Genomic DNA, 19,995 nt, shown 5'->3' on the forward strand with positions numbered 1-19,995 from the left:
AGCACTCTTAAAATTGCAAAGCTTCTGAAGCGTGATCATCGAACAATCAAGCGTTTCATTCAAAATAATCAACAGGGTCTCAAGAAGCGTGTGGAAAAACCAAGGCGCAAAATAACTGCCCATGAACTGAGAAAAGTCAAGCGTGCAGCTGCCAAGATGCCACTTGCCACCAGTTTGGCCATATTTCAGAGCTGCAACATCACTGGAGTGCCCAAAAGCACAAGGTGTGCAATACTCAGAGACATGGCCAAGGTAAGAAAGGCTGAAAGACGACCACCACTGAACAAGACATACAAGCTGAAACGTCAAGACTGGGCCAAGAAATATCTCGAGACTGATTTTTCTAAGGTTTTATGGACTGATGAAATGAGAGTCTTGATGGGCCAGATGGATGGGCCCGTGGCTGGATTGGTAAAGGGCAGAGAGCTCCAGTCCGACTTAGACGCCAGCAAGGTGGAGGTGGAGTACTGGTTTGGGCTGGTATCATCAAAGATGAGCTTGTAGGGCCTTTTCGGGTTGAGGATGGAGTCAAGCTCAACTCCCAGTCCTACTGCCAGTTTCTGGAAGACACCTTCTTCAAGCAGTGGTACAGGAAGAAGTCTGCATCCTTCAAGAAAAACATGATTTTCATGCAGGACAATGCTCCATCACACGCGTCCAAGTACTCCACAGCGTGGCTGGCAAGAAAGGGTATAAAAGAAGAAAATCTAATGACATGGCCTCCTTGTTCACCTGATCTGAACCCCATTGAGAACCTGTGGTCCATCATCAAATGTGAGATTTACAAGGAGGGAAAACAGTACACCTCTCTGAACAGTGTCTGGGAGGCTGTGGTTGCTGCTGCACGCAATGTTGATTGTGAACAGATCAAAACACTGACAGAATCCATGGATGGTAGGCTTTTGAGTGTCCTTGCAAAGAAAGGTGGCTATATTGGTCACTGATTTGTTTTTGTTTTGTTTTTGAATGTCAGAAATGTATATTTGTGAATGTTGAGATGTTATATTGGTTTCACTGGTAAAAATAAATAATTGAAATGGGTATATATTTGTTTTTTGTTATGCACAGTAATAGTCACCTGCACACACAGATATCCCCCTAAAATAGCTAAAACTAAAAACAAACTAAAAACTACTTCCAAAAATATTCAGCTTTGATATTAATGAGTTTTTTGGGTTCATTGAGAACATGGTTGTTGTTCAATAATAAAATGAATCCTCAAAAATACAACTTACCTAATAATTCTGCACTCCCTGTATGTGTAAAGTGAAGCATTGTAACAATACACATATTGCTACAGACATTAAACATACTTAACTCTACTGCTGATTGCTATCACATCCAGGCAATGAAGGAGGAGCTGTAGTAAGCAGAAGATAGGTTCTCACTGCAGACTCTTTCCATCTTCCTCTTCTGTCTTCTGTCAGTCCTCTTCTGTCAGTCCCAACAGAGATGCTACCTGGATCATGCTTTAATGACAAATTCTGTCTGTGGTAACTTAAATGGATTGTTGACCGAATAAATATTAATCTTCTTCTTCTCTTTTAGATCATTAAAAATATGTTTTCATTGGATTCATTAAAAAAATTATCTAGATATTGCTGTTAGATAATTATTTTGGTCCCTTCTGCTATATATGATCCCATTCAGATCATTCTCCTTGTGTCCATTGCTGGTGGACACGCCTTCCCAGTAACTCCTACTGAACCATCTAGAGCCTCTTGTACACACCGACAGAGGAGTGATTCAAGATATGTGGCAGGCCAGCAACAAAAAATAATTGCACTTCAAGTGGCTTCTTTACACCATAATTCAACACATTAGGTGGGAATACTGAGGGAATTCTAAATAACAAATGGGGGAACCATAAGTGTGTAACAGCAATACCTAGGCCCAGATGTATTCAAATGGAAAGATTGTCAAGGTTTGCATATTCTAACAGAGTAAATAAATATTTTATTATAAAACAATTCCTAGACCTCCAGACCTCTGCACCTCTCTCCACTTCCCCACCCAAGTGTGCTAGAGACGTGTCTCACTAGACCTTATATTAATACCCCTGACAAAGGCCGATTCTAGGTTTTTTGCTACTGTACCTGAGGCAAAAAGTGAGATGCCCCCCCAAGCCCTACTGCTAAAGACATATTTGGATGGGCATTACATTCCACCTTACCAAACACATGGGAGAATACAGCAATACATACGGTACCTCTTACATTCAATGATGTCTCCTGTGATGTAGATGTTCTATTTCCTTGACTTCTCCACTGGGAGCAGACCACCATTATGTGTCATTTTAGCCATGTCTTATCTCTGTAGAGTTTGCCACACAGATATATTAGATTCCTCACTTTTTGATCATCCCCCTTCTCCTCATGGTGCCTCAACAGTTTCATCCTGCTGCCCCCCAATACTGTGTCCACTGTGCTCCCCAATACTCCCAAAGATAAGACTTCTAAAATAAGTGCCATACAGATAGTCCCCCACATAGTTATAGTGTTTCCAGACTGCCCTCATTAGTAATAGTGCCCCAATAGTGACAATGCTCCCCAAGAGTGCCTCTATTAGTAGCAATGCCCTCTATATTATGCCCAATAATAAGAATGCCCCTAGTACAAATAATGCCATCATCGTGTTCCCAATATATATAATGCACTCCTAGTTGTGCCTCATGTAGTTCTAATACCCCCCTGTAGTTTTAAATCCTCTGTAGAGTCCCTTGTATTATAATGCCCCCTATAGTGGCAGTATGAATAATGCCTCCCTGTAGTGTCCCCCTTTAGTGCCAGTATGTATAATGCTCCCTCCTGTAGATCCAGAATGTATAATGTGCCCCCCTGAAGTGCCAGTATATATACTGCTCTCCCCATATAATGCTCCTCCATCCCCCATGTAGTGCCAGTATTTGTAAAGCTTTTCGTCCCCTACCTTAGTGGCAGTATATGTAAAGCTCATCTGTCCCCCTGTAGTGCCATTATATAATTCTCCCCTTGTAGTTCCAGTAAATATTGCTTCCCTTGTAGTGCCAATATATACATAATGCTCCCTTCATAGTGCCATATGCCATTATATAATGCTCCTCTATAGTGCCACTCCAGTATATAATGCTTCTCCACCCCCCCCTTGTGCCAGTATATAATGCTCCTTCAACCCCCCATAGTGCCAGTATATAATGCTCCCCCTGTAGTGCCAGTATATAATGCTCCTCCAGCCTCTCATACTGTAGTGCTAGTATATTATGCACCCTGTAGTGCCAGGTATACATAATGCTCCATCCCCCCACCCCTCTGTAGTGCCCCCAATAGTTAAAGCGAAAAAAAACACTCACCTCACTCTCGTTTCTGCCACCATCTGCAATGCATGCCATGGGCCTGTGTTGCCACGCCCCAGCGTAGACAGTCATAATGATATCACTGCAACCTCCTGAAACGGGTCATGGTGATGTCATCGCAACCTCTTGTGCCATTCTACTGCCTCATAGGCTGCAGGCATAGTGGCCTGAGATCCATGAGGCTGAACGGTAGGATGGGTCATAGGCTGCCATACCCCATAGTAATCTACCAACCTTCCCTCCAGAAGCAGGTTGGCCTCTGCGTGAGGTGAGATTCTCATCTGGCCTCAAGGCAGATGCGGCCCCTGCTCCTGACATATTAGATGAATTTTTGGATTAAAACGTGACTTTATTTAGGACTGGAAAGATCCTAGTACAAGTCCCTTCAAGAAGACTTAGGAAGAAAATTTACTCTAAGTGAAGGGACACAGAAACAGGGATTTTTTTTTTTCATATGAACAAGTGTAGTCCTCCACTCCTCAACCTTTTCGTACTGGTGCTTCACCACCCAGAACATGGTGATGCCTAGACCTTATCATTGGTTACAGATGTTCCAAACGTGGCATAAAAAATGTAAAGATAGATAGATAGATACAGTTAAAACCAGCAGTTTACATACACTATATAAAAAGACACATATGCATGTTTTTCTCAATATCTGACATGAAATCAGAATAATCCTTTCCTGTTTTTGGTCAATTAGGATTACCATAATTATTATTATTTGCCAAATGCCAGAATAATGAGAGACAGAGAATGTTTTAAGGCATTGTTATTACTTTCTGCAAAGTCAAAAGTTGACATGCAATTCATTAATACTTTGTACCATTGCCCTTAAACTGTATGACTTGGGTCAAACATTTTGGATATCCTTCCACAAGCTTCTCCTAATAGTCGGAATATGGGCCCATTTCTCCTGACAAAACTGGTGTAACTGAGTCATGTTTGTTGGTTCCCTTGCTCGCACCTGCCTTTTCAGCTTTGCCCATAAATTTTCAATAGGATTGAGATCAGGGCTTTGTGATGGCCACTCCAAAACATTGACTTTGTTATCCTTAAGCCACATTGTAACCAGTTTGGCAATATGCTTCGGGTCATTGTCCATTTGGAAGACCTATTTCCACCCAAGCTTTAACTTCCTGGCTGATGTCTTGAGATGTTGCTTCAGTATTTCCACATAATCTTCTTTCCTCATTATGCCATCTATTTTGTGAAGTGCACCAGTCCCTCCTGCAGCAAAACAACCCCACAACATGATGCTGCCACCCCCGTGTTTCACAGTTGGAATGGTGTTCTTAGGCTTCCAAGCTTCTCCCTTTTTCCTCCAAACGTAACGATGGTCATTATGGCAAAAAAGTAACATTTTGTCAGACCACAGGACATGTCTCCAAAAATGGGATGGTGTTCTTAGGCTTCCAAGCTTCTCCTTTTTTCCTCCAAACGTAGCGATGGTCATTATGGCCAAAAAGTTCATTTTAGTTACGGCAGACCACAAGACATGTCTCCAAAAATGTAGGTCTATGTTCCTGTGGGAATTTGCAAACATTATTCTGGCTTTTTTATGCTTCTTTTGGAGTAATGGCTTCTTCCTGGCTGAGTGGCCTTTCAGCCCATGTTAATACAGTACTTCACTGTGGATATTGACACAATCTTAACAGCTTCCGCTGTTATCTTCACAAGGTCTTTTGCTTTTGTTCTTGCGTTAACATGCACATGTCGGACCAAAGCACGTTTATCTTTGGGACACAGAACCTGTCTCCTTCCTGAGCGATATGATAGCTGGACATTCCCATCTTGTTTGTACTTGCGTATAATTGTTTGTACAGATGAACAAGACACCTTCAGGCAGGGGCGTTGCTAGGTTAAAAAATTCGGGCCTGGGCCCCTAATGTTTTGTCCCAGCCCCGAATATACTGCCTGTCAGCTAGATACAACTGTGTTGCCATCCTCAGGATGGCAATACAATTGAATCTAATGCCCTGAAAGAGCTAAAGGATCTGTGATGACATCACAGTCCATGTGATCAGTTCTAAATGGAGTAGCTGAAAAGGACCTGCTATGATGTCACCATCATGTGACCAGTGCAGGAGAGGACGGCTCAGCAGTGAAGAGAATTCCTGGGAAGAAGCTGTGGTGATGTCTGCTACATGAGGAGAGGTAAGTGAAGGGAGAGCCAGAGCAATGCTGGGAGTTGTAGTTATTTAACTGGGACTGCATGTCAGGGCTGAAGAGAGGGAAGTTATTTACATGGGACAGTGGGATGGAGTGATGTTATTTACATGGGAATGCATGTTGGAGGTGACTGTGGGAGAGGGTGATGTTATTTACATGAAACTGCATGTTGGAGGTGGCTATGGGAGAGAGTGATGTTATTTATATTGGACTTAATGTTGAAGGGTAATGTTATTTACATTGGACTGTATGTTGGAGGTGGCTGGGGAGGGAGTGATGTTATTTACATGGGACTGAATATTGAGGGGGTGATGTTATTTACATGGGACTGTATGCTGAAGGCGGCTGGGGAGGGGGTGATGTTCTTTACATGGGACTGTATGTTGAAGGCGGCTGGGGAGGGGGTGATGTCATTTATGTGGGACTGTATATTGAAGGGGGCTGTAGATAGAGATGGATGTTATTTACATGGTAATGTACAGTCCTGATCAAAAGTTTAAGACCATTTGAAAAATGGCAATAAATCATATTTAGCATGGCTGGATCTAAACAAGGTTCCAAGTAGAGCTTCAACATGCAACAAGAAGAAATGGGAGTGAGACAAAACATTTTTTGAGCATTCAATTTAATGAAAACAACGAATAAACTGAAACAGGCTGTTTTTCAGCTGATCAAAAGTTTAGGACCACACCTCCAAAAAAAACTAAACCCCCCCAAAACAGAAATCCAACTTCCAAACATGAACTCAGTAATGAGTAGCTCCGCCGTTATTGTTTATCACTTCCAAAATTTGTTTCGGCATGCTTGATGCAAGCGTTTCCATGAGGTTAGTGGGAACATTTCTCCAAGTGGTGAAGACGGCCGCACGAAGGCCATCTACTGTCTGGAACTGTTGTCCATTTTTGTAAACTTCCCTTGCCATCCATCCCCAAAGGTTCTCAATTGGATTTAAATCAGGGGAACACGCAGGATGGGCCAAAAGAGTGATGTTATTCTCCTGGAAGAAGTCCCTTGTCCTGCGGGCATTGTGTACTGTAGCATTGTCCTGTTGAAAAACCCAGTCGTTACCACACAGACGAGGGCCCTCAGTCATGAGGAATGCTCTCTGCAAAATCTGGACATAACCAGCGGCCGTTTGACGCCCCTGCACTTCCTGAAGCTCCATTGTTCCACTGAAGGAAAAAGCACCCCAGACCATTATGGTGCCCCCTCCACTGTGGCACGTGGAAAACATCTCAGGTGGGATCTGCTTGTCATGCCAGTAATGTTGGAAACCATCAGGACCATCAAGGTTACATTTTTTCTCATCAGAGAATAAAACTTTCTTTCACCTTTGAATGTCCCATGTTTGGTGCTCTCTTGCAAAGTCCAAACGAGCAGTTCTGTGGCGTTCAAGGAGACGAGGTCTTTGATGACGTTTTTTGTTTTTGAAGCCCTTCAGTCTCAGATGCCGTCTGATGGTTATGGGGCTGCAGTCAGCACCAGTAAGGGCCTTAATTTGGGTTGAGGATCGTCCAGTGTCTTGACGGACAGCCAATTGGATCCTCCGGCTCAGTGCTGATGAAATTTATTTGGGTCTTCCACTTTACTTTTTTGTTCCGTAACCCTCAGGATCATTTTAGAAATTCCAAATGACTGTCTTACTGCGTCCCACCTCAGCAGCGATGGCGCGCTGTGAGAGACCCTGCTTATGCAGTTCAACATCCCGACCACGTTCAAAAAGGGACAGTTTTTTTGCCTTTGCCATCACAACGTGTGACTACCTGACAGAAAATGACAATGAATCCACATCTTTGCACAGATTTGGCCTTTTAAAGGCATGTGGTCCTAAAATTTGGATCAGCTGAAAAACAGCCTGTTTCGGTTTAATCGTTATTTTCAATTAATTGAATGCTCAAAAAATGTTTTGTCTCACTCTCATTTCTTCTTGTTGCATGTTGAAGCTCTACTTGGAACCTTGTTAAGATCCAACAATGCAAAATATGATTTTTTGCCATTTTTCAAGTGGTCTTAAACTTTTGATCAGGACTTTATATTGGAGGGGGCTGGAGAGGTGGTGTGATGGTATTTATATGGGACTCTATGGCGGAGGGAGGGAAATAATGCTATTTACATGGGACTGTATGGTGGAGGGGCTGAGGAATTATCATTTCTGAGGACACTAAATGGAGGAATATAACTACAAGGGGAACTGCAGTGGGCATTATAAATACTGGGGGCACTTCAAGGCGAGCATTATAATAGTAGGCGGCGATATAAATACTGGGGCACTTCAGGGTGAGCATTATAACAGTAGGGGCATTATAAATACTGGGGGCACTGCAGGGGCATTTTAAATCCAGGGGACACTATAGGCGTTCTTATTACTACAGGGGGCTCTATAGGAGGGACTTATAGATCCACCTTATTTCTAGTAAGAGCACTATGGGGGGCCTTATTACTACTGTATTTTGGGGTATTGGGGAGCACAGCGAGCAGCAGGATAACACTGTGGGGACTCCATGTTGGGAGATGAGGATAGAAAAGTGAGGAACTAAGATGTCTGTGTTACACTCTGCAGAGAAGAGACGCACTGAAGGAGACCGAATGGGACACCCTGGATGTGACAGGTATGTGCTGCTGTATAGCAAGTACAGTAAAATGTCTTCATTGCTAGTGTTTGCAGGGGAAGGGGGGGTTGGGAGGATGCCATCGGTTGACTTAGAGAATTAAGCCATATGCATTGGGGCTTGGGCCCCGGATCTTTTGAGACCCTAGCAATGTCCCTGCCTTCAGGTATCTTGAAATTGTAACCAAGGTTGAGCCAGACTTGTGCAAGTCCACAATTCTCTTCCTGATATCTTGGCTGATTTCTTTAGACTTTCCCATGATGCTACACAAAGCAGTGTGTTTCAGGTGTGCATTTAACCACCTCAGCCCCCAGTGCTTAAACACCCTGAAAGACCAGGCCACTTTTTACACTTCTGACCTACACTACTTTCACCGTTTATTGCTCGGTCATGCAACTTACCACCCAAATGAATTTTACCTCCTTTTCTTCTCACTAATAGAGCTTTCATTTGGTGGTATTTCATTGCTGCTGACATTTTTACTTTTTTTGTTATTAATCGAAATTTAACGATTTTTTTGCAAAAAAATGACATTTTTCACTTTCAGTTGTAAAATTTTGCAAAAAAAACGAGATCCATATAGAAATTTTGCTCTAAATTTATAGTTCTACATGTCTTTGATAAAAAAAAATGTTTGGGTAAAAAAAAAAATGGTTTGGGTAAAAGTTATAGCGTTTACAAACTATGGTACAAAAATGTGAATTTCCGCTTTTTGAAGCAGCTCTGACTTTCTGAGCACCTGTCATGTTTCCTGAGGTTCTACAATGGCCAGACAGTACAAACACCCCACAAATGACCCCATTTCGGAAAGTACACACCCTAAGGTATTCGCTGATGGGCATAGTGAGTTCATAGAACTTTTTATTTTTTGTCACAAGTTAGCGGAAAATGATGATTTTTTTTTTTTTTTTTCTTACAAAGTCTCATATTCCACTAACTTGTGACAAAAAATAAAAACTTCTATGAACTCACTATGCCCATCACGAAATACCTTGGGGTCTCTTCTTTCCAAAATGGGGTCACTTGTGGGGTAGTTATACTGCCCTGGCATTTTAGGGGCCCAAATGTGTGGTAAGGAGTTTGAAATCAAATTCTGTAAAAAATGACCTGTGAAATCCGAAAGGTGCTCTTTGGAATATGGGCCCCTTTGCCCACCTAGGCTGCAAAAAAGTGTCACACATCTGGTATCTCCGTACTCAGGAGAAGGTGGGGAATGTGTTTTGGGGTGTCTTTTTACATATACCCATGCTGGGTGAGATAAATATCTTGGTCAAATGCCAACTTTGTATAAAGAAATGGGAAAAGTTGTCTTTTGCCAAGATATTTCTCTCACCCAGCATGGGTATATGTAAAATGACACCCCAAAACACATTCCCCACCTTCTCCTGAGTACGGCAATACCAGATGTGTGACACTTTTTTGCAGCCTAGGTGGGCAAAGGGGCCCATATTCCAAAGAGCACCTTTCGGATTTCACAGGTCATTTTTTACAGAATTTGATTTCAAACTCCTTACCACACATTTGGGCCCCTAGAATGCCAGGGCAGTATAACTACCCCACAAGTGACCCCATTTTGGAAAGAAGACACCCCAAGGTATTCCGTGAGGGGCATGGCAAGTTCCTAGAATTTTTTATTTTTTGTCACAAGTTAGTGGAAAATGATGATTTTTTTTTTTTTTTTCATACAAAGTCTCATATTCCACTAACTTGTGACAAAAAATAAAAACTTCCATGAACTCACTATGCCCATCAGCGAATACCTTGGGGTCTCTTCTTTCCAAAATGGGGTCACTTGGGGGGTAGTTATACTGCCCTGGCATTCTAGGGGCCCAAATGTGTGGTAAGGAGTTTGAAATCAAATTCTGTAAAAAATGACCTGTGAAATCCGAAAGGTGCTCTTTGGAATATGGGCCCCTTTGCCCACCTAGGCTGCAAAAAAGTGTCACACATCTGGTATCTCCGTACTCAGGAGAAGGTGGGGAATGTGTTTTGGGGTGTCATTTTACATATACCCATGCTGGGTGAGATAAATATCTTGGTCAAATGCCAACTTTGTATAAAAAAAATGGGAAAAGTTGTCTTTTGCCAAGATATTTCTCTCACCCAGCATGGGTATATGTAAAATGACACCCCAAAACACATTCCCCACCTTCTCCTGAGTACGGAGATACCAGATGTGTGACACTTTTTTGCAGCCTAGGTGGGCAAAGGGGCCCATATTCCAAAGAGCACCTTTCGGATTTCACAGGTCATTTTTTACAGAATTTGATTTCAAACTCCTTACCACACATTTGGGACCCTAGAATGACAGGGCAGTATAACTACCCCACAAGTGACCCCATTTTGGAAAGAAGAGACCCCAAGGTATTCGCTGATGGGCATAGTGAGTTCATGGAAGTTTTTATTTTTTGTCACAAGTTAGTGGAATATGAGACTTTGTATGAAAAAAAAAAAAAAAAAATCATCATTTTCCACTAACTTGTGACAAAAAATAAAAAATTCTAGGAACTCGCCATGCCCCTCACGGAATACCTTGGGGTGTCTTCTTTCCAAAATGGGGTCACTTGTGGGGTAGTTATACTGCCCTGGCATTTTCCAGGGGCCCTAATGTGTGGTAAGTAGGTAAATGACCTGTGAAATCCTAAAGGTGCTCTTTGGAATGTGGGCCCCTTTGCCCACCTAGGCTGCAAAAAAGTGTCACACATGTGGTATCGCCGTATTCAGGAGAAGTTGGGGAATGTGTTTTGGGGTGTCATTTTACATATACCCTTGCTGGGTGAGAGAAATATCTTGGCAAGACAACTTTTCCCATTTTTTTATACAAAGTTGGCATTTGATCAAGATATTTCTCTCACCCAGCATGGGTATATGTAAAATGACACCCCAAAACACATTCCCCACCTTCTCCTGAGTACGGCGATACCAGATGTGTGACACTTTTTTGCAGCCTAGATGCGCAAAGGGGCCCAAATTCCTTTTAGGAGGGCATTTTTAGACATTTGGATACCAGACTTCTTCTCACGCTTTGGGGCCCCTAGAATGCCAGGGCAGTATAAATACCCCACATGTGACCCCATTTTGGAAAGAAGACACCCCAAGGTATTCAATTTCGGGCAGGGCGAGTTCATAGAAATTTTTTTTTTTTGGCACAAGTTAGCGGAAATTGATATTTTTTATTTTTTTCTCACAAAGTCTCCCGTTCCGCTAACTTGGGACAAAAATTTCAATCTTTCATGGACTCAATATGCCCCTCACGGAATACCTGGGGGTGTCTTCTTTCCGAAATGGGGTCACATGTGGGGTATTTATACTGCCCTGGCATTCTAGGGGCCCTAAAGCGTGAGAAGAAGTCTGGAATATAAATGTCTAAAAAATTTTACGCATTTGGTTTCCGTGAGGGGTATGGGGAGTTCATGTGAGATTTTATTTTTTGACACAAGTTAGTGGAATATGAGACTTTGTAAGAAAAAAAAATAAAATTCCGCTAACTTGGGCCAAAAAAATGTCTGAATGGAGCCTTACAGAGGGGTGATCAATGACAGGGGGGTGATCAATGACAGGGGGGTGATCAATGACAGGGGGGTGATCAGGGAGTCTATATGGGGTGATAACCACAGTCATTGATCACGCCCGTGTAAGGCTTCATTCAGACGTCCGTATGCGTTTTGCGGATCCGATCCATCTATCAGTGGATCCGTAAAAATCATGCGGACGTCTGAATGGAGCTTTACAGGGAGGTAATCCATGACAGGGGGGTAATCAATGACAGGGGGGTGATCAGGGAGTCTATATGGGGTGATCACCACAGTCATTGATCACGCCCCTGTAAGGCTTCATTCAGACGTCCGGATGCGTTTTGCGGATCCGATCCATCTATCAGTGCATCCGTAAAAATCATGCGGACATCTGAATGGAGCTTTACAGGGGGGTAATCAATGACAGGGGGGTGATCAGGGAGTCTATATGGGGTGATCACCACAGTCATTGATCACGCCCCTGTAAGGCTTCATTCAGACGTCCGGATGCGTTTTGCGGATCCGATCCATCTATCAGTGGATCCGTAAAAATCATGCGGACGTCTGAATGGAGCTTTACAGGGGGGTAATCAATGACAGGGGGGTAATCAATGACAGGGGGGTGATCAGGGAGTCTATATGGGGTGATCACCACAGTCATTGATCACGCCCCTGTAAGGCTTCATTCAGACGTCCGGATGCGTTTTGCGGATCCGATCCATCTATCAGTGCATCCGTAAAAATCATGCGGACATCTGAATGGAGCTTTACAGGGGGTTGATCAATGACAGGGGGGTGATCACCACAGTCATTGATCATGCCCCTGTAAGGCTTCATTCAGACGTCCGGATGCGTTTTGCGGATCGGATCCATCTATCAGTGCATCCGTAAAAATCATGCGGACATCTGAATGGAGCTTTACAGGGGGGTAATCAATGACAGGGGGGTGATCACCACAGTCATTGATCATGCCCCTGTAAGGCTTTATTCAGACGTCCGGATGCGTTTTGCGGATCGGATCCATCTATCAGTGCATCCGTAAAAATCATGCGGACATCTGAATGGAGCTTTACAGGGGGGTGATCAGGGAGTCTATATGGGGTGATCACCACAGTCCTTGATCATGCCCCTGTAAGGCTTCATTCAGACGTCCGGATGCGTTTTGCGGATCCGATCCATCTATCAGTGGATCCGTAAAAATCATGCGGACGTCTGAATGGAGCTTTACAGGGGGGTAATCAATGACAGGGGGGTAATCAATGACAGGGGGGTGATCAGGGAGTCTATATGGGGTGATAACCACAGTCATTGATCACGCCCCTGTAAGGCTTCATTCAGACGTCCGGATGCGTTTTGCGGATCCGATCCATCTATCAGTGGATCCGTAAAAATCATGCGGACATCTGAATGGAGCTTTACAGGGGGGTGATCAATGACAGGGGGGTAATCAATGACAGGGGGGTGATCAGGGAGTCTATATGGGGTGATCAGGGGTGATCAGGGGCTAATAAGGGGTTAATAAGTGACGGGGGGGGGTGTAGTGTAGTGTAGTGGTGCTTGGTGCTACTTTACTGAGCTACCTGTGTCCTCTGGTGGTCGATCCAAACAAAGGGGACCACCAGAGGACCAGGTAGCAGGTATATTACACGCTGTTATCAAAACAGCGTCTAATATACCTGTTAGGGGTTAAAAAAAACACATCTCCAGCCTGCCAGCGAACGATCGCCGCTGGCAGGCTGGAGATCAACTCTCTTACCGTCCGTTCCTGTGAGCGCACGCGCCTGTGTGCGCGCGTTCACAGGAAATCTCGGCCATCGCGAGATGACGCGTATATGCGTGACTGTGCGCAGCGCTGCCACCTCCGGAACGCGATCCTGCGTTAGGCGGTCCGGAGGTGGTTAGGCTTCTGTCACCCCACTAAACTGTTTTTTTTTTTTTGGTTTACTAATAATCCCTACACTGCGAGCTCTGCATACATAAGTTAAATAATCATTTTGGTTCAGTAGAATTTGATAAAAAGCTATTTTTAAAATATGCAAATTACCTTTCTACCAGCAAGTAGGGCGGCTACTTGCTGGTAACAGCCGCATTCTCTGATCCTAATGACGCCCCCTCCGCATTGTGATTGACAGGGCCAGGGAACGGAATTGTTCTCTGCTGGCCCTGCCTGTTAGCATTCAAAATCTGGCGCCTGCGCCGCGGCCGTACCTTTCTTCAATTGTGCGCAGGCGCACTGAGAGGCGGCCACTCGCTTGGCCGCTCCATCCTCAATGCGCCTGCGCCGATGACGTCACATCTACACCCGGCGCAGGCGCATTGAGGAGCGAGCGGCCGCCTCTCAGTGAGCCTGCACAGATTGAAGATACGTACGGCCGCGGCGCAGGCGCCAGATTTTGAATTCTAACAGGCAGGGCCAGCAGAGAACGATTCCATTCCCTGGCCCTGTCAATCACAATGCGGAGGGGGCGTCATTAGGATCGGAGGATGCGGCTGTTACCAGCAAGTAGCCGCCCTACTTGCTGGTAGCAAGGTAATTTGCATATTTTAAAAATAGCTTTTTATCAAATTCTACTGAACCAAAATGATTATTTAACTTATGTATGCAGAGCTCGCAGTATAGGGATTATTAGTAAACAAAAAAAAAAAACGGTTTAGTGGGGTGACAGAAGCCCTTTAAATACATCCATAGGTGTCTCTTATTAACTCAGATGTTGCAAACAAACCTAACAGAAGCTTCCAAACACATGACATCATCATATGGGCAGTCCAAAATGGTTTAAAGGCATAGTAATCTTAGTGTATGTAAACTTTTGACATTGCAGAAAGTAATAAAAATGCCTTAAAACATTCTCTTTCTCATTATTATGGCATTTGGCAAATAATAATAATTATGGTAATCCTAATTGACCAAAAACAGGAAAGGTTTATTCTGATTTCATATCAGATATTGAGAAAAACATGCATATGTGTCTTTTTATATAGTGTATGTAAACTTCTGGTTTCAACTGTAGATAGATAGATAGATAGATAGATAGATAGATAGATAGATAGATAGATAGATAGATAGATAGATAGATAGATAGATAGATAGATAGATAGATAGATAGATAGATAGATAGGAGCTTCATAGCATAACTGGTGAAGATTGCTTTGATTGCTGCAACTTTTTTTTTTTTTTAAGGCTGCTTAGCTTCATCATACTAAAATAAAATAAAAATTAGTATTTTACTGATTTAGGTATTGTCATTTTTCTCTGTAATGCAAGGTTAATACATAGTTGAGTATAATGGAGATATGACATTCATAGAATTTAGCTTTGTATTTATAAAGTTGTGTGTGCATTTAAAAAGAAACCAAAGCCTGAGAATTAAAAAAGAATCTCCTTTTAATAAAAGACTTAATGTTACTCGGCATACACAGCTATGGTGTTTCCAACTTGTCTTTCATATTGAATATTTTTTTGGTATTTTATCTGTTTGTATATTTTTTAATAACATTTTACAGTTTAGGATTTTTTCCCGAATAGCAGAGATCACAAGTATTGAGTTGACCTTGTCATCAATTTCCAAATGTAATCTCAACAACATAAATTAAACAGTGAAATACAGGCTATGATATACCTCCTCAGTCATGTTTTCTCTCCAGCCTGGCGGATATATTTGTCTTCTGTAACCAATCTTCTCTTAAGACAGTATATTTTTCATGATCCAATCTTTACTTCAGTTTATGTGCCGCTTATGTGACCCATCTCCATGCCAATCTGGGCTCTGTTCACATCCTGATCAGACATATGCTTAGAATGCATAACATTGATGCAAAAGGTGTACCAAAGAGGTATGCAGGGCTTTACAGTGGAAAACTGGACATCTGCTATTGACTTACATTGTAAATATATATATATATATATATATATATATATATATATATATATATATATATATATATATCTCCTACAGTACACATTTTTGCAGAATTCCCCTTGTATTGATTTTCAATTACACTTTTCAATAGAGTGGAAAAAAGACACTCTTTTGGCATACATTTGGCTATTGAAAACTATGGACACAACAGCAAGTATTTGCTCTTGACATGGTTGTTAAACAAGCCTCGTAGATACTGTATGATGTGAACACAGCTTTAGAAATCTCCTCTATAATTAGTTTAACCATTTCATGGCCTATAGCAAGGTTATACTTATGTCTTTTGGTTCAAACCCAAAATCACGCGTTCTTCCACATCATATCTGAAACTTTAGACACAATCATCCATAATTCATCATTGATTTATTACCTTTCAAGACCAAAGGCATCATCACTCCATTCATGTGTCATCTGCCCATAAAAACATCGATATAGTTTTCCTCATGTTCAGATAACTATCTCTTACCTAGGCCAACCTCATTTTTCAATCCTGTGTTTATTCCATCCCTGTATTTAAATGAATCATTTGCACTTTAGCACATTTTATGTTCTTTGTCATCACATATATGGGTTTGTACCACTGGCCAATTTTAACCACGTTAAATGTGGGATTCTGGTATAAAAATAGTCCAATCTTATGAACCCATAGCCATATTCTGTTCTCAGGATATGTCATGAATCCATGACAGGTTATTTGTAATGTGTCATAAAAAAAAGGGTAAAATGTAAATCTTGTGTTTTCTAATGAAAAAGTCCTTAAAGGGTTTCTGTCACCCCACAAAACAAATTTTTTTTTTTTTGGATAGTTAGATTCCTCATAGCGCGATATAGGAGAATATAATAGTCTTACTTACTTTCATGCGGCCGATTCTTTTAAAACAAAGTTTTATAATATGTAAATCAGGGCTCTACCAGCAAGTAGGGCGTCTACTTGCTGGTAGCCGCAGCAGAAAACCGCCCCCTCGCCGTGTTGATTGACAGGGCCAGCCGTGATCTCCTCCTCCGGCCGGCCCGCAGGCGCTCTGAGATGAGGAGGCTCGTCTCCTCAGCACTCCCTCAGTGCGCCTGCGCCGATGACATCTCCGAAAGAGAAGACGTCATCGGCGCAGGCGCACTGAGGGAGTGCTGAGGAGACGAGCCTCCTCATCTCAGAGCGCCTGCGCCGAATGACCAGAGGCGCGCGATTTTTGAAATACTGACAGGGCCGGCCGGAGGAGGAGATCACGGCTGGCCCTGTCAATCAACACGGCGAGGGGGCGGTTTTCTGCTGCGGCTACCAGCAAGTAGACGCCCTACTTGCTGGTAGAGCCCTCATTTACATATTATAAAACTTCGTTTTATAAAGAATCGGCCGCATGAAAGTAAGTAAGACTATTATATTCTCCTATATCGCGCTATGAGGAATCTAACTATCCAAAAAAAAAAAAATGAGTTTTGTGGGGTGACAGAAACCCTTTAAGTAAGGCTTCTTTCACATCTGCACTTTCCCTTTCCACTATTGAGATCCGTCATAGGATCTCAATAACGGGGGAAAACGCTTCAGTTTTGTCCCCATTCATTGTCAATGGGGACAAAACTGAACTGAACGAAACGGAGTGCACCAGAATGCATTCCGTTCCATTTGGTTGCGCTACCATAGCGGACAGAAAAACACTGTAAGCAGCGTTTTTCTGTCCGCGATGTGGTGCGGAGCAAGACGGATCCATCCTGACACACAATGTCAATGGGGACGGATCAGTTTTCTTGGACACAATAGAAAACGGATCCGTCCCCTATTCACTTTCAATGGTGTTCATAACGGATCTGTCATGGCTATGTTAAAGATAATGCAACCGGATCCGTTCATAATGGATGCAGCCGGTTGTATTTTCATGACAGAAGCGTTTTTACTGATCCATGACGAATCCAGCAAAAATGCTGGTGTGAAAGTAGCCTAAGGAGCATTTGTCATCATGAACAAACCTATTAAACCAAACATCCTGTCTCTTAAAGTTAATCATGCCAAGCTAAATTATCCCTCTATAGTTGAAATGGGTGGCCCCACTGTAGAGAAATGTGCACTTTACCGTATATGCTAATTAGGTGTTTGACGCACCGAGGGGCAGGTCTAATCCCTCAAAGCACTACTTCACCGCCGCCTTTCCCCTTTGCCACTCCACCTCCCCTTGAGTGACAGGGCCAGCCATCCTCATTGTCATCCTGCCTAACCCTGTAATCCCATGCATGTGTTGGTGAATGTTGAATTGACACATGGACATTTCAAATCTCGGCAATCCTTCCCCGATGCTGAGATCAGAACTGCGCCTGCACCAATACAACATTCACCCGCAGGAATACAGAGCCATGCAGAAAGTCAGTGAGGGTGCCTTGCCCTGTCACTCACAGGGAGGGGGGATCAGATGACCATGACAGGCCCTGGTAAAGTGGTGCTTATAGGGGCTAGGCCTGCCCATCGGTGCTCCATACACTTAATTAGCAAAGTGCAGATTTCTCTACAATGGGCCTTCAACTTGAAATAGAGAGGCCTCATTTAATGATCAACAGGTAGTATGCCTGATTTAATAGGGTTGATCAGATGTTCTTTAATTGGATTGTCCCATCTGGACATTCACGTTCGATAAGTTGCAACTCCATCTCAAGAATAGTGCCCTTTTACACAGCATCCTAAATGCAGAGACAATCATGTACATGCCGCTCTCTCCATTCTTTAATTGGCGCGTAAGACATCCATCCGTGCCCTCCTCGCCATTCCTAGTGGCGTTCACCACTGCCCTGTCCTTCAGATAGAAGTGGGTTTCAAAAGTGGGACCCTCACCTATTGGACACGTATGTTACTATGCTATGGGCAACCCCTTTAAGAATGAAAATTAGTCATAATATATCCTTTATTTCTACTAAATTCCTAGCAATGTACCATTTCTACATGGTCAAAATTAAAAGAAAAACACACATATACAGCCAAACTGCAGTTCTGCTGAGTGTCAGATGATAAGGTGATTGAATCTGTATTACTTTGACAGTGATGTGTGAACTGAACTCACTGTTCTCTCAGTTAGTATCCTGCATGGCTTTTAGAGATAAGGGTATAAAATGGCAGGGAAGGGGCCTGTGACAAGTCTTTATTAGCCACAAACCAATGAAATTCTAGGTCTGACTGCTGAGAATTCCTTTCCTCTTATCACATTTTTATGCAGCGAAAATGAAAAATACATAACTATAGAGAAGCAGAGAAATTGCACAGCACAATGATACATTTGTATTTAAGTGTGACCGCTTGGGTGATTTATAGAAAAATTCCATGAAATTATTTTATGATTTGCATAAAGGCTTCTCTGTGTAAAGCTATTCGAGATTTTTGCAGGAAAAATAAACTTAGGAATACATTATATATGTCACAGAAAATGATTGAACTGAATCCATTGTAGATTGGAATTTTACTCTCCTCGATGATTGGGACCCTAATGAACACCTTTAGAGAATGTTTAAATTGCAGGGAAAGATTTTTAACATTTCACATTTCACATTTTTGAAAATATTCTCTGAAAGAGATATGTCCTAATTTGCATTGAAACATGTAGATGACATAGTGCACATCATCTGATTACTTGTATGTTTTTGAAGTACGTTTTTGTAGTAATGAAATGGTTATTTTTGGTGTTTTATGACTACTATATCTATTATTGGTTTTCATTCAGTAAATTTAAACTGTTTTTGCATTTCTTCATTCAGCAAATACTGAGGTGTCATTTTCATTTGATGTCGGCAATGGTCTAGTAGAGCTGATTGTTTCTACCTCCACTCCACTGAATGATGACCAGTGGCATCGAGTGCGAGCAGAGAGGAATATCAAGGAAGCCAGGCTTCAGGTCGATCAGCTCCCACCACAAATACTCAAGGCTCCTACTCATGGCCACACCAGACTGGAGCTCACCAGTCAGTTTTATGTCGGTAAGAACATTGGTTGGTCACATTACACATGACAAAATGATATATTCATATTCATATTCTTTCACAACGACGTTTCTAGATATGACATTTATAGAACTCTTTTATCTGGAGAGCAGAGTTCCTTACAATCTAAATAGGAGGAAAAGATAGGAAAAGATGGTCATGCATGTACTGTGTTACGCTTACAATTTAAGTCAATGGAAATTACATAAACAGCTGGGCTATGGATATGTCATAAATCTCAGGTCAAAATAAACCCTTAAGGCAGTGCTAAACCTATGTCTTCTTCTTTATTTACTGCAGTATGGTCATTTCTCATAAGTGACATGAACTCAATGTACTTCTAGTGTGATACTATGTATTACGAAAATTTTATGATTGTGACTTCTGGTCATGCCTAAACACTGCATACTGTTTAATTACACTGTAGATTTTTAAATTTTTCATAAAAGATGAGTTTAAAATGTTGATATTATAGAGAAAACAACTAAGGCTACGGT

The 19,995-nt window shown here is 42.3% G+C and overlaps 2 protein-coding genes across 2 annotated transcripts in view; both read left to right on the forward strand.

The window, feature by feature from the left end:
• Positions 1-19,995, forward strand: part of CNTNAP2 (contactin associated protein 2) — a 2,268,074-nt gene that overhangs the window by 2,088,065 nt on the left and 160,014 nt on the right. Inside the window, exon 17 of the mRNA XM_040431924.1 lies at positions 19,277-19,495. Within this exon, the coding sequence (XP_040287858.1) occupies positions 19,277-19,495 (219 nt within the window). The remainder of the gene's footprint in view (positions 1-19,276; positions 19,496-19,995) is intronic.
• The window catches only part of LOC121001043 (carboxymethylenebutenolidase homolog), a 921,426-nt gene that overhangs the window by 676,940 nt on the left and 224,491 nt on the right, over positions 1-19,995 (forward strand). The window lies entirely within an intron of this gene.

Source organism: Bufo bufo, chromosome 5 (assembly GCF_905171765.1).
Source record: "Bufo bufo chromosome 5, aBufBuf1.1, whole genome shotgun sequence".
NCBI lineage: Eukaryota > Metazoa > Chordata > Amphibia > Anura > Bufonidae > Bufo > Bufo bufo.